The sequence below is a fragment of the Erithacus rubecula genome (genome assembly GCF_903797595.1).
Source record: "Erithacus rubecula genome assembly, chromosome: 29".
Classification (NCBI taxonomy): domain Eukaryota; kingdom Metazoa; phylum Chordata; class Aves; order Passeriformes; family Muscicapidae; genus Erithacus; species Erithacus rubecula.
The window spans coordinates 393,945-406,037 of NC_136681.1; the positions used below are offsets into that span (position 1 = coordinate 393,945).

A 12,093-nucleotide genomic window follows, 5' to 3' on the forward strand; every position below is an offset into this window, starting at 1 on the left:
GTGTTTGAAGCTGGAGACCTTCCACTGGTTTATTTTTAGGCATGCATTTGCACTGGCCCTCTTACAATCCTGCCTCTGTTCTTGTGCAATAGAAGACAGAGGGGATTCACTTGACCTCCAGTATCAAATACAGAAAAAATAAGGCATTTGTCTGGAAAAGAACCACCCAAAATAGCAGGGAAGAGGTCATGCTGTGATATGGACTGTTAGTGTTGAGAGACAAGAAAAATGAGGATTGTAGGAGCTGGCAGACTTCTTCTAATGACACATTAATGAAAACTGCTAGAAAATTATATGGTGATGCTAATTAGTATCTGTAGGTTTAAAGACCTGACATCTTTCCCTTGTACACTAAACATGTGCCTGAGAGTAAGAAATAATCCTTGCTGAGGCATTCTCAGTTTTCTTCGAGGATTTGTTCTAGATCCAGAGCATTTCCTTTGCTACACGTGGCTTTAGCTGAGAAACTGATGCTCCTGCATCAACCAGCTCATGTTCCCAACCTCCTCACAGCCCCTCCTCAGGCTTTGCAACACCCTGATGTAGACAATTATCACATTTTCTGTCTTGCCCCTCCTTGAAGAAGCTGGGGAAAGAGCCCAGAGGACCTGAGTGGATGTTTAATTTCTGTCACATCAGCAGGGCCATCTGCAGCAGGCATTTCCCACTGACAAGAGAAGGAAGGTTAAAACCTCTCATGACAGGTTAACAGCGTGATTTGCAGCAACAGCTTAAATAAATGGTTGCAGGCATGAAAGAGTAGCAGGCAGCTAATCCTTTAAAGACTTAAGAGCAGCTACTACTTCAGCCCAAGTAAATATTTCAAAACAAAATTAATTAGTGGTGACTAGTGGATTTGCTGCCCTTTGCTTTAACAGCCCAGGATGAAACAGTGATTCTGCCACAGAATTTTTGCTTCAGTGCCAAACCTGCTGTTTCACAGGAGCTGAAAGTCCTCTCAAAGAAGATTCATCTCAGTTTTGTTCCTCTCTGTAACTGCAGAGCTGGAAAAGCTCTGCATGAACCTCATAGATCTGTGTTGCTGTGGGAGGGGAGGTCCCTTTGTGCTGCCCAGGGATGAGGACAACAGCATGGCTCAGAATCCAGCCCAAGTACAGTGTGGAGGAAGGAAATGTCACTTCCTGATTCTTATCAGAAGAAAGCTCTGTCCATGCAGGCCACAGAGCGGCTCCCAGTAATTGCCTTACTTCCAACTGAAAGCAGTTCCTTAATCCCTTCCCAGACACAGGAAAGCAGGGAAGGAAAAGCTCAGAGAAACAAGTCCTGAACCAGCACAAACCATGGTCTGCCTGAGCCTACAACAGCAAACCAGTCAATTCAATCAATTGGAAACAATAATTTCTAATCAACAATCGAGTTCTTCCCCCCACGACCCTTGGCTCCACCTCAGAACAAAGCCAACTCTCTTGGGAGGCTGTGTCATGGCCTTGCTGGACTGTCTGGACTATTTTTATTCAAATCCAGCATTCCTTAAAAACCTCAAGCTGCTTTTGTACTCAGGAGGGGGAGAGGAAATGCTGTGCACGTGCTCATCCCACACAGGAGTGGGACCAGCACCTGCCTTGGAGCAGGGCAGCACAGCTGGGCCAGCACAGAGCCTGGGAAAACGGCAAAAATTGTTTATTTTCATCAGGCTGAGAAGGCAGGAAGGGAAGGCAGGGCTGGCCTGAGCTGGGAGTGTGTCTGCAGTGCTTGGGGGCCAGGGAGATGCAAGGGCTGGGGGATGTTCCCTACCTGCTGAAGGGATGCAGCTCCTGAGACAGCAACAGCGAGAGGCAGCTGGGAAGGCAGGACCAGCCAGAGCCCTGGAGGAGCTCTCAGGGCAGAGATCTTGAGAAGAGCAGGACAAACACCCCAAGGGAAGGGCCAGGAGAGGGCTCCAGGTGAAGTTCAGGCAGAGGGGATGAGGAGCAGTCCCATGGATGGGCTGACGTTCAGACTTTTAAGGAGCAGGCACAAGGGGAGGAGTGTGGAGAGCACTTGAATCTCATTCAGAGCAGGGCACAGCACAGATCCCTCTGGAAGTTGTGCTGAGTCATTTCTTCCTGCCCTGAGGGGTTTTTACGTGGCCTTTGTGGCGCAGCAAATCCCTATTTCTGTAAGGAGCCTCTCTGTGAAGAGTGATGCTGAATTTGGCTAATTGCAGGTGACAGAGAGCAAGCCCAGGCTGGGCTGAGTGCTGCAGCAGAAGGGCCCCAGGGAAGCAGCAGAGATGCTGCTGCTCATGTTCTGTTTGCTCACACACAGCTCTGGGTTCATGGCTCTATTCACAGCCCAGGAGTTGCAGCTTCACATCCTCTCTGTGTTGTTTCACAAAACTTCTTGTCAGGACTAAGGTCAGAGCCCTGCTGCCCTGCCCAGCCCCCTCACACCTTTCCCAAACAGGACAACACCCAGCCAGGCCCTGAGGATGAGGTTACCAAAAAGTGAGAGGCAATGGAATTCACTGCTGAGAAAACGTGAATGAGGAGTTACAAACTTGAATTTCCATGGCACCAGTGCTGGGCTTTGCTCTTCTCCCCACCCCATGGGCTTCCAGCAGCACGTGGGGAATTTCAGAGAGAAGGAGCAGCAGTGATGCCAGAAAGATCCATGGCACAAGTCTGGAGAACTGGCACCTGCTCTCCCAGGACTGGCCTGCACAGCCTGCAGCTGCTTCCCTGCACTGGGAATGATGTCACTGGGGAATGAATGGTTGGACTCTGTGATGTTAATTAAAGGTTTCTTAACGATTCTATGTCTCTTTACATGGATCTGTGTATGGAAATGTGCAAAATCCTCAGCATGAGAGTCACTGTGGCTGGGGAACTGGGACAGGGCAAGGATCCCTTCAGGGCTGGGGCTCCCCTGGCCTTGCAGCTCACACACAATCCCCAGTCTGGTGAAACTCCTCCCCATCCCTTCACCACTTCAGACAACCTAGAGCACAATTTCTGCCTCTTCTTTCAAGGGTTCATGGCACCATTTGCATAATACTTTGGATAATTCTGGCTTTGTTCATTCCAAAAAAAAAAAAAAAAAAAAAAAAAAAAAAAAGAGCTCGACTAAAATCTTTGTTTTTCTAATTCTAATGAATACACCAGGAGAATTTCTGGGGTACTGCTAGTAGCTCAGGCCACAGGACTCCAGAATCACATTTCCAAATCTTTCCAACTCCATGGTGTTAAATTCAGTGGGTAATTAATGATGAAACTACACCCTGCAAGAGAATCAAAGAATGGCTTTGAGGAGACACTCATAAACCAGAGAAAAGCCTGGAATCTGCCTGCATGTTCTTTCTCCAGAGCTTCTGTGCACTCTAACACCATCAGGCTCTATAAATGCTGAGTGTTTTTCTCTGAGACAGCTGCCTTGCCTGGAATGGAGGATGCTCCACAAAGGGAGCAGCTATTCAGTGATACCCTCATTCATCAGTGCCTTACTTGTCATTCCAGCCCTGCTCTAGAACCACAAACTCCTTCCCAGGCCTTTCCCCATTCCCCTCACTGTGCAGGGAGTCAGTCAGGGCTCCCCAAAACCCTGATGTCAGCTGACAGTGGTCAGAGCCCCTTTTTCTTTCCTAGAAGTGTTTCTTTTTTCCCCAGTTTTAAAAAAAACCCTGTGCAGAGGACTTTTTCTTCTGATCATCCCTCACCCAGCCCTGCTTATTTATCCACTGTGCTGCCTGAGGACTTTGCTTCCATCAAAGAAAAGTAAATTCATTAATTCCTGTCCTCCAGGAACATCAGCCTGTTCTTAGAATCACAGAATGCCCCAAGTTGGAAGGAACAAGGATCATCCAAGTCCAGTTTCTTCTCCTGTCCCCTACATTTATCCTGCTTAGGTGATCCCCCCTTCCCAACTTTCTGCATCTTCTCCCTCCCTGGTTGCTTTTTCCATCTAAACTTCCCTTCCACTTCCTCTCTCCAAATGAACCCAGGTTCTGTTCCCTGAGAGAGGCTGATTCATGGTTTGACGTCAGCAGCTGCTCTCCTGGCCAGAGCCAGCTGGAATTGACACATTCCAGCTGCTGCCAGCAGCAGTGTCCCTTGTCCCCTGAGCCAACCCAGCAGCTGGGGCTGGCAGCAGGGAGGGAATGTGCCCAGCTGTGCCTCCAGAGGTGGAAAGGGAGATCCTGAATTTAACCAGCTCTTCCTCAGAGTGCAGCACTGGGATTCACACAGGGGAGTAGAGACAAGTGAGGAAGAGACACAGGTTAAAAAAACCAGCCTGGCTCAGGGTTTGGGTTTAATCTGGAGCACTGGAGGAAGGGAAAAAAAGCAATTCTAGGAGTACATTCAGAGCAAGGTGTTTGTCCAGCCCTGATCTGTGGACAGCTCCATGGCCTGCACTGCTCTGCACTGTCAGTCACTCCTGCCCCTCCTTCCAGAACATTCAGCCCAGCCAGGCTCAGGTGACAACTGTGGAGTGCTGTGTGCACACTGACAGTGCTGGGGCTGCTCCAGAGCTGCTGCCTCCCTCACTCCAGCAGCACCTGGGAGCTGGAGGCAACAGCACCCAAAGCCCAGGACAGTTTTTAGTGCACTGTGACACCTGTGAAGGTGGGAAAGACAGACTTACATTTACAGAGAATATAGAACTTTATTCATGTTAAATGCATCCACTTGCATCACTGCTCGTTCTCCAGGACACCAAGACACCCCAGCTCAGGAGCAGCCTGGTTTTACCTCACAGAAGTGGAAGCATCATTCTGTTTTCCCTGAATGACACATCAGCAAAGCTGGCAAAGCAATCCAGAGGGGGTTTGTTCAGCACAAACTACACAGGGAACTTCTCTTCCCTGGCCTGGGCAGGTCTGCACTGCTAATTATCTATACAAGGACTAAAGGACTCCAAAAGACAGACAGCTGGAATTCAAGCGTCTCCAATACCCACATTTGTCAAGCCCAAGATTTTTGGTATTTAGACACCTGAGTCTGGGTTCCAATCCTTCTCCCAGTATCCATCTGGTTATTTAAACAACAGGCAAACTCCAACACCAGTCCTTGTGAAGGATGAGCAGGTTTTGCCAAAAGCAGCAGGGGAAAGCTCATTTGGGAAGGGTGTGTTTGTGAGGAAATGAGCTTGGTCAGTCTGACAGGGAGCTGGGGAGCAAGTGCACTGTGTGGAAATCACTTCCTGCAACTGCTGCTTTCCCCCCTCCCATCAGACTTTATTTACTCCAGGCAAGCTCAGGACCAGTAGTTTGGAAGCATTTCTGATGGACAGAGAGCAAAAGGAGAATTTAACTATGGTTTGTGTGCAAAAGTAGCCCAACAATAAGCACAATCTCATGGAATGCTAAAATAAACTCTAGAAAACAAGTATCTGCTGCTGAAACCAGATCATCTTTTTTTGGAAAATTGCAAAGACTGCAAGAGCTTCCCAGTGAGCAGAATTACACAACCCCCAGAGCAAAAAAATAAATCCTAAATTCTTTGCAATTCCTTTTGGTCAATCCCGGGCTCCAGCCCTCACCCCCAAAGTGGAAAACCTGCAACACCTGAATCCCAGGGACCACAGCAGCTATTCCAGGGGAACTGCCAGCTCTGACCAACCTAATTAGGGCAGGATTAATTGCAGTTCAGTCGTCGAAGTCGGGGATGTCGTCGTAGGAGTAGCCCCGGTAGCCCTTGGAGGCGTAGTAGGCGATGCGCAGGTGGTAAAAGCCCGGCAGGAACACCAGGATGCCGATGATCAGCACCGGGATGGCTCGGTCTGTCTCCTGCAGGGACACACAGCAGGGCAGGGGGTGGCACAGGGGGGCCTAAAGGGGATCTCAGACCCTGAGACAATGAAACTGTTCATGAGAATGTCCCCCCTGAGACAATGAAACTGCTCATGAGAATGTCCCCCCTGAGACAATGAAACTGTTAATGACAATGTTCCCCCCTGAGACAAGGAAACTGTTAATGACAATGTTCCCCCCTGAGGCAATGAAACTGTTAATGAGAAATGTTCTCTCCCTACCAAATCCCCCTTATCATTTAGGGTTTCTATTGGTCTTTAACTTTACTGGATGATTGGTTTTTTTTTTTTCACCTAGAGTATCAAAGTAATTGGAAAGTTCTCTGTTGAGTGGGAGTGGTGAAAAGACAGCAAGACACTCTCTTGCTTGGTGCAGAAAAGAGCAAGAAAGAGCAATTTATTGAAAGAAACCATTGCCTTAAATAAGGCACTTTGTGCAAAACAAAATACAGACAGATCATTGGTCAGAGAAAGAGTCATCTCTCCTCCCTGACTTCCTCATGGACCTTGCAGGTGTTTATCTCTGTTATGATTCCTTGTCTGATGTTTACAATAGAGGAAAAAGTCTCCAGCCTGGGAAAAATCCTGGCTGGAGCTGGGAAAGTTTCATAGCCTGAAAAAAATACTTAGAACTTGAGAAAAAAGGCCTAGCTAAAATGTGCCTAGGCCTTCAGCAGTGTCCAGTTCTCAATTTATAATTTTACTGGTTAGAATCCCAATCCCCCTAAAACCTATAAAAACCCCTTGCTGTGCTATGTATCTGGATTTGGCTGGTAGAACCCTTTGAAGAAATACAGTTACTTTTGGAATCTCTACAGTGACTCCCAGGATCTCATTCCTGGCTAGCTGAGAAGCTGAATTCTGCCTCAGGAGCTATCCAGACACCACAGCACCCCAGCCCTGGCAGTGACAGCTCAGGAGGGGCTCTCCTCCCTCTCCCACCCTGCCTGGCCTCAGGGAAGGTGCCCCTGCCTGCAGTGAGGTGATCTGTAAGATCCTTTGAACCCAAACCATCTCCTGCTTCTGGGATCCATCCCCAAGGCCTGGTAAGCTGAGAAATAAAAATCCTGTTCATTTGGGCTATGGGAGCAGCAAAAAGAATATGGCAACAAACTTCTTCATGCAATGAAGAAACAAAAATCCCTAGGTAAAAAACTCCTTATTTAAAGAAACACTACACTTATATAGAGTAGTTCATGGTAGCAAGGACAGGAATGATTCCATTGGTGCAGGAGAGGTGACACCCTCAGTAAACATGCTTTCATGAAAACAATCACATCTCTCACACACCTTGCAGGTGCACAATCATTGTTATAATTATTTTCTCTTATGTTTTCCTTGAGCAGTGTGAGAAATCCAAGCTGCTTCCCTGGCTCCCAGCAGTAGCCAACAACAAAAATCCATCTTCCTTCCATCAGAAATATCTCAGCTGTTGTCAGGCTGAGCCCTTAATCCTGTCCTGGCACCTCCTCCTTGCTGCAGAAGCTCTCAAGGGTCCCCATCCTTCAGCAGGGACCCCCCTGGAGGTGCAGCCAGGGCTGGGAGCTGTGAGTGAGCCCAGGGATCTGTGCTGGAGAGCTGCTGATAGAGCCCAGAGGCTGCTGCTGCCAGAGATAACACAGCTGCCAGCTCTGCCCTGAGCCCAGAGCTCAGGGAGAAACACCCAGAACTGCAGGAGCAGATCCAACCACAGCCAGATGGGGAAGTGCTGCTGTGCCCCACACGGGGTCTGGCAGCTCCTCCCTGCCCCTGCACCATCTGCACGGGCTGAGATCTCTCCAGGACAGGGATGTCACCTCCCCAGGGACTCTCAGCCCTCCCTGCAGGTGGCCAGCCCAGCTCTGAGCCTGCTCCAGCCAGCCTGAGTGCAGGATCCCAGGGAAAGGGGCTGCCAGCACAGCCAGGCCATGGTGGGAATCAATTCCTGTGGCTCTGAAGTTCTACACTGAGCATGATCACAGGATCCTTGAGGCTGGAAAAGACCTTCCAGGTCATCAAATCCAACCATGACCCAGACCACCCCCAGGGTCACCCCATGTCCACACCCTGGTGTTCTGAACACTCCCAGGCACGGGGACTCCACCACTGCAGCTGTGCCAGGCCTTTCCCACCCCTTCCCCAACAAGCCTTTCCTAATTCTGAATGCAAACCCTCCCTGGTGCAGCCTGAGGATGTTTCCTGTCACCTGCTGGCCAGTGGGGGCTGAGGGCAGCTCTGAGGACAGGCAGGAGCAGAGCAGAGGTGCCATGAAACACTCACCCCTTTGCTGATGTACCCTGCCAGCAGCAGGGCTCCGATGATGATGAGGAAGGTCCCGATCATGAAGAGCACCACAGCCAGTGCAATGGCCTTGTAGGGGATTTTGGGTGGGCTTTTCTTGAACTGGATGGAAAAAAACCCAAATATTGAGCAGCTGAACTCAGCCCAGCTCCCCTCCCAGTGCAGCACAGATGTGACCCCACAGCTGGCAGAGGTGACACAGGACAAAGTGCAGCAGCAGCTCTGCTGCCAGGCTCTGTAACAGCCCCTCCAGGAGGAATTCTGCCATGGAGACCCTGCTGAGGCAGCCCTTACTCCCAGTCCTGTTCCCAGGAAGGCTCTTTGGGCTTTCCAGAGGGGAAGGGTTTGACTCCCAGCTGGCCTTGTCCCTCCCTGAGCTGCAGCTGCTCCAGAGATGCACGAGAAGCTGCTGCCTGTGCAAGGCCAAGATGTGGCTGCCCACCCTTGTGGTTTTACACCTTCCTTCCCCACTTTTTACCTGCAGGTCAATGTATCCATCATCAGTGCTGGAGAGCTTGGAGTATTTGACTTTGCTACTGGGAATCCCAGCAGAGAGGTTGGTCCTGGATGGCATCATGCCAGGGGGGGCTGGGCATCAGCTACAGCCTGGGAAGGGAAGGGGCAGAACCAGCAGAGAAACCTGAGTAAGGCAGCCTGAGAGAACAGAACAGAAGGTTCTGGAGAGAAACTCCTGTCTCAGGGCTCTGCCACCCAAAGGGCACCTCTGTTCCTCTTCACAGTTCAAACTTTTCCAACAGAGGATCTAAGCATTTCATTTGAAACTTAAAATGCAAAATGGATCAGCTGCAGCAATAATTGGAGTCAAGGTAGAACCTGTACTTCAAACTAGATTGAAATTCCAGGGTAGGGCCCAGGGTCTGACCCAGCTCTCACTCCACAAGGAGCTCCTGCTGCCAGCAGGGAGATGTCCAAGCTCTGGCTGTTTCTGAACCAGCAAATAAACCCAAACCAGAGCTAAACAAAGCAGCTTTTCAACCACCAGAATATTTTGCAAGAGAGCAATTTTGGGGAAAAAAACCAAACAACCAAATAAATAAAAAACCAACCCAAACCACTGGAAACTGGAATGAAATGGAGGTGTGATGGAGACAGCAGGAGTGACTCAGAGGGAGCAGGACAAGGGGATGAGTGTGAGTGGTGAGGTCACCAAACCCCAGGGACAGCCCAGGGTGTGCAGAGCAGGGTCCCAGTGCTGGGACACTGGGGACAGGGACCAGCTGCTGTCCCTGAGCCATCCCACCCTGCCAACCTCCCCCTGCTTCACTGGGCACCTCTCCCAGCAGGACAGATTCCCAGGGACAGGCAGGAAGGGCTCCCCACACCTCCCAGCCTCAACAGAGCTTTTATTTTCTGAGAAAGTCTGGAAGCAAGGGAACAAAAGCAGGTATTCCAGTGGTGCCAACAGGAAGGGATAAAAACTGTGTTTCCACAACACTCTTTAGCATCAGAGGTGATGCATCCACTCAAAATATTGAGTCTTCACTTGAACTGAAGCCCTTTGTCTCCCCATCACTAATTGCTGGCACATTCCTCACCCAGCTTCATTCCTCCTGCTGTAAAATTGACTTTTATAAAATCCTCTCTGATCCGAAATTCCCACCACTCAACCTTTGGTTTGACCTTTGGGCTTTTGTTTTAGGTGCAAAAACCAAACACAGCCAGAACATCCCCATGGATAATGGGAACACCCCTCACCTGCAGGCTGGCATTCCCTGCTCCCCACACATCCTTGTTTTTTGGTCATGATTCAAACACCCCCAGGCTCTCCCACATGCCCAAGGGTAAATATGCAGGGGAGGAAAAAGCCAAATAAACCAACTGAAAGGTGCCAGATTTCCCAATTCTGCCCCATTTTGCTCTCTGTTCTTGTCCCATTAGTTACCAGGCTGTTCAGGGGCTTCTCCAGAATTATTCCTATTTTACACTTGTACAAGCTGCCCTGTTCTTCCCATTGCCTCACTTACCAACAAGAAAGAGGCTGTTGAGAACTAATATGTATAAAATATAAATATAAATATAAATATAAATATAAATATAAATATAAATATAAATATAAATATAAATATAAATATAAATATAAACAATAGTTTAGATCTCAAATTTAAGGGCCAGGTTTAACTCCACACCAAGTGAGCATCTCAATGGTTCCAGAGCAGGAACCAGCTCAGTGCTGTGCTTTTTGGGAGCCAAATAAATAATGGGGCTTGAGCAGCTTGGCCAAAGCAGTTAATGCTGAAATTCCAAATTTCTAATGTGGCACTGGTGCTTTAAACCCCACTGGAGGCTCCAGGGCAGCTCTGCTGGGATTTCTGAACCCCCTGAACAACCGGGATGGGGGATCCAGCAGGAGAAATCACCCAGAGCATCCCCAATCCACCCAAAACACCCCCAGCCCACCCAACCCACCTAAATTCACACAAACCCACCCTAAACCCACCCAAAACAACCCAACCCACCGAAATTCACACAAACCCACCCTAAATCCATCCAAAACCCAAACCCACCAAAATTCACACAAACCCACCCTAAACCCACCCAAAACAACCCAAACCCACCAAAATTCACACAAACCCACCCTAAATCCGCCCAAAACAACCCAAACCCACCAAAATTCACTCAAACCCACCCTAAATCCACTCAAATCGCCCTAAAGTCACCCAAACCACCCTGAACCCACCTAAATTCACTCAAACCCACCCTAAATCCATCCAAACCACCCTAAAGCCACTCAAAACACCCAGAATCCACTCGAACCCACTCAAATCCACCCGAATTCCAACCCAAACCCAGCTAAACCCACCCAACCCACCTGCACCCCACCCCAACTCACCTAAATTCACTGAAACCCATCCTAAGTCCACCCAAATCCACCTAAAATCATTCATACTCACCCTAAATCCATCCAAACCACCCAAAATCCACCCAAACCCACCTGGATTCCAACCCAAACCCAGCTAAACCCACTCCAACCCATCCAAATCCATCTGAACCCACCCCCAACCCACCCAAATCTACCCCAAACCCACCCAAACCACCCTAAAGCCACCCAAACACCCTGAATCCACCCAAACCCACCACGATTCCAACCTAAACCCAACTCAAACCACTCCAGCCCACCCAAATCCACACAAATCACCCTAAACCCATCCAAACCCACCCTAAATCCACCCAAACCACTCTAAAGCCACCAAAACACCCAGAATCCACCCAAACCCACTCAAATACACCCGGATTCCATCCTAAGCCCAGCTCAACCCACTTCAACCCATCCAAACCCACCCAAACCCACTCCCAAACCACACAAATCTACCCTAAATCCACCCAAACCACCCTAAAGCCACCAAAAAACCCAGAATCCACCCGAACCCATTTAAACCCACCTCGATTCCAACCTAAACCCAGCTAAACCCACCCAAACCACTCAGAATCCACCCAAACCACCCTAAAGCCACCAAAACACCCAGAATCCACCCGAACCCACTCAAATCCACCCGATGCCATCCTAAACCCAGCTCAACCCACTCCAACTCATCCAAACCCACCCAAACCCACTCCCAAACCAGCCTAAGGCCACCAAAACACCCAGAATCCACCCGAACCCATTTAAATCCACCCCGATTCCAACCTAAACTCAGCCCACCCAAATTCACCCTATTCCAACCTAAACCCACCCAAACGCACTCCGGACCCAGCCCGGGCCGGGCCGTACCTGCGGCCGGCGCGCCCCATCCCGGCCCCGCTCCGGCCCCGCTCCGGCCCCGCTCCGGCCCCGCTCCGGCCCCGCTCCGGCCCCGCTCCGGCCCTGCCCGGGAAGTCGATGCCGCTGACGCCGCTTCCCTTCCAGGTCAGGCCGCCCCGCCCCGATCCCCGCTGCTGCCCGGCCCCGGAGAGCCGCGTTATGCAGTGTTATACGTGAGAAACGAGTCTCGGTATTCAGCAGAGTTTAGGTTGCTTTGTTTTGTACAGACAGAGCAAGCAGCGCGCTGGGGATACATGGGGGTCGCTGCCCACTCCGTGCTCCACCGAATTTCGGATGCAGCTCCC

At 50.0% G+C, this 12,093-nt stretch overlaps 1 protein-coding gene across 1 annotated transcript; it reads right to left on the reverse strand.

Moving 5' to 3' along the window:
* Window positions 1-4,582: 4,582 nt before the first annotated feature.
* On the reverse strand, window positions 4,583-8,660 carry TMEM230 (transmembrane protein 230). The gene is made up of 3 exons (XM_079329056.1): window positions 8,507-8,660; window positions 8,008-8,130; window positions 4,583-5,725 (listed from the first exon to the last, which is right to left on the reverse strand). The coding sequence occupies exons 1-3, from the start codon at window positions 8,603-8,605 to the stop codon at window positions 5,585-5,587; spliced, it is 363 nt and encodes a 120-aa protein (XP_079185182.1). The 5' UTR covers window positions 8,606-8,660; the 3' UTR covers window positions 4,583-5,584.
* Window positions 8,661-12,093: the final 3,433 nt, after the last annotated feature.

Coding starts and splice junctions, on each gene's coding strand:
- TMEM230 (XM_079329056.1), bottom strand. CDS start 8,605: ATGATGCCATCCAGGACCAACCTCTCTGCTGGGATTCCCAGTAGCAAA. Junction 8,131..8,506: donor ATGGATACATTGACCTGCAG/GTAAAAAGTGGG, acceptor TTTTCCATCCAG/TTCAAGAAAAGCCCACCCAA. Junction 5,726..8,007: donor CAGGGTACATCAGCAAAGGG/GTGAGTGTTTCA, acceptor GTGTCCCTGCAG/GAGACAGACCGAGCCATCCC.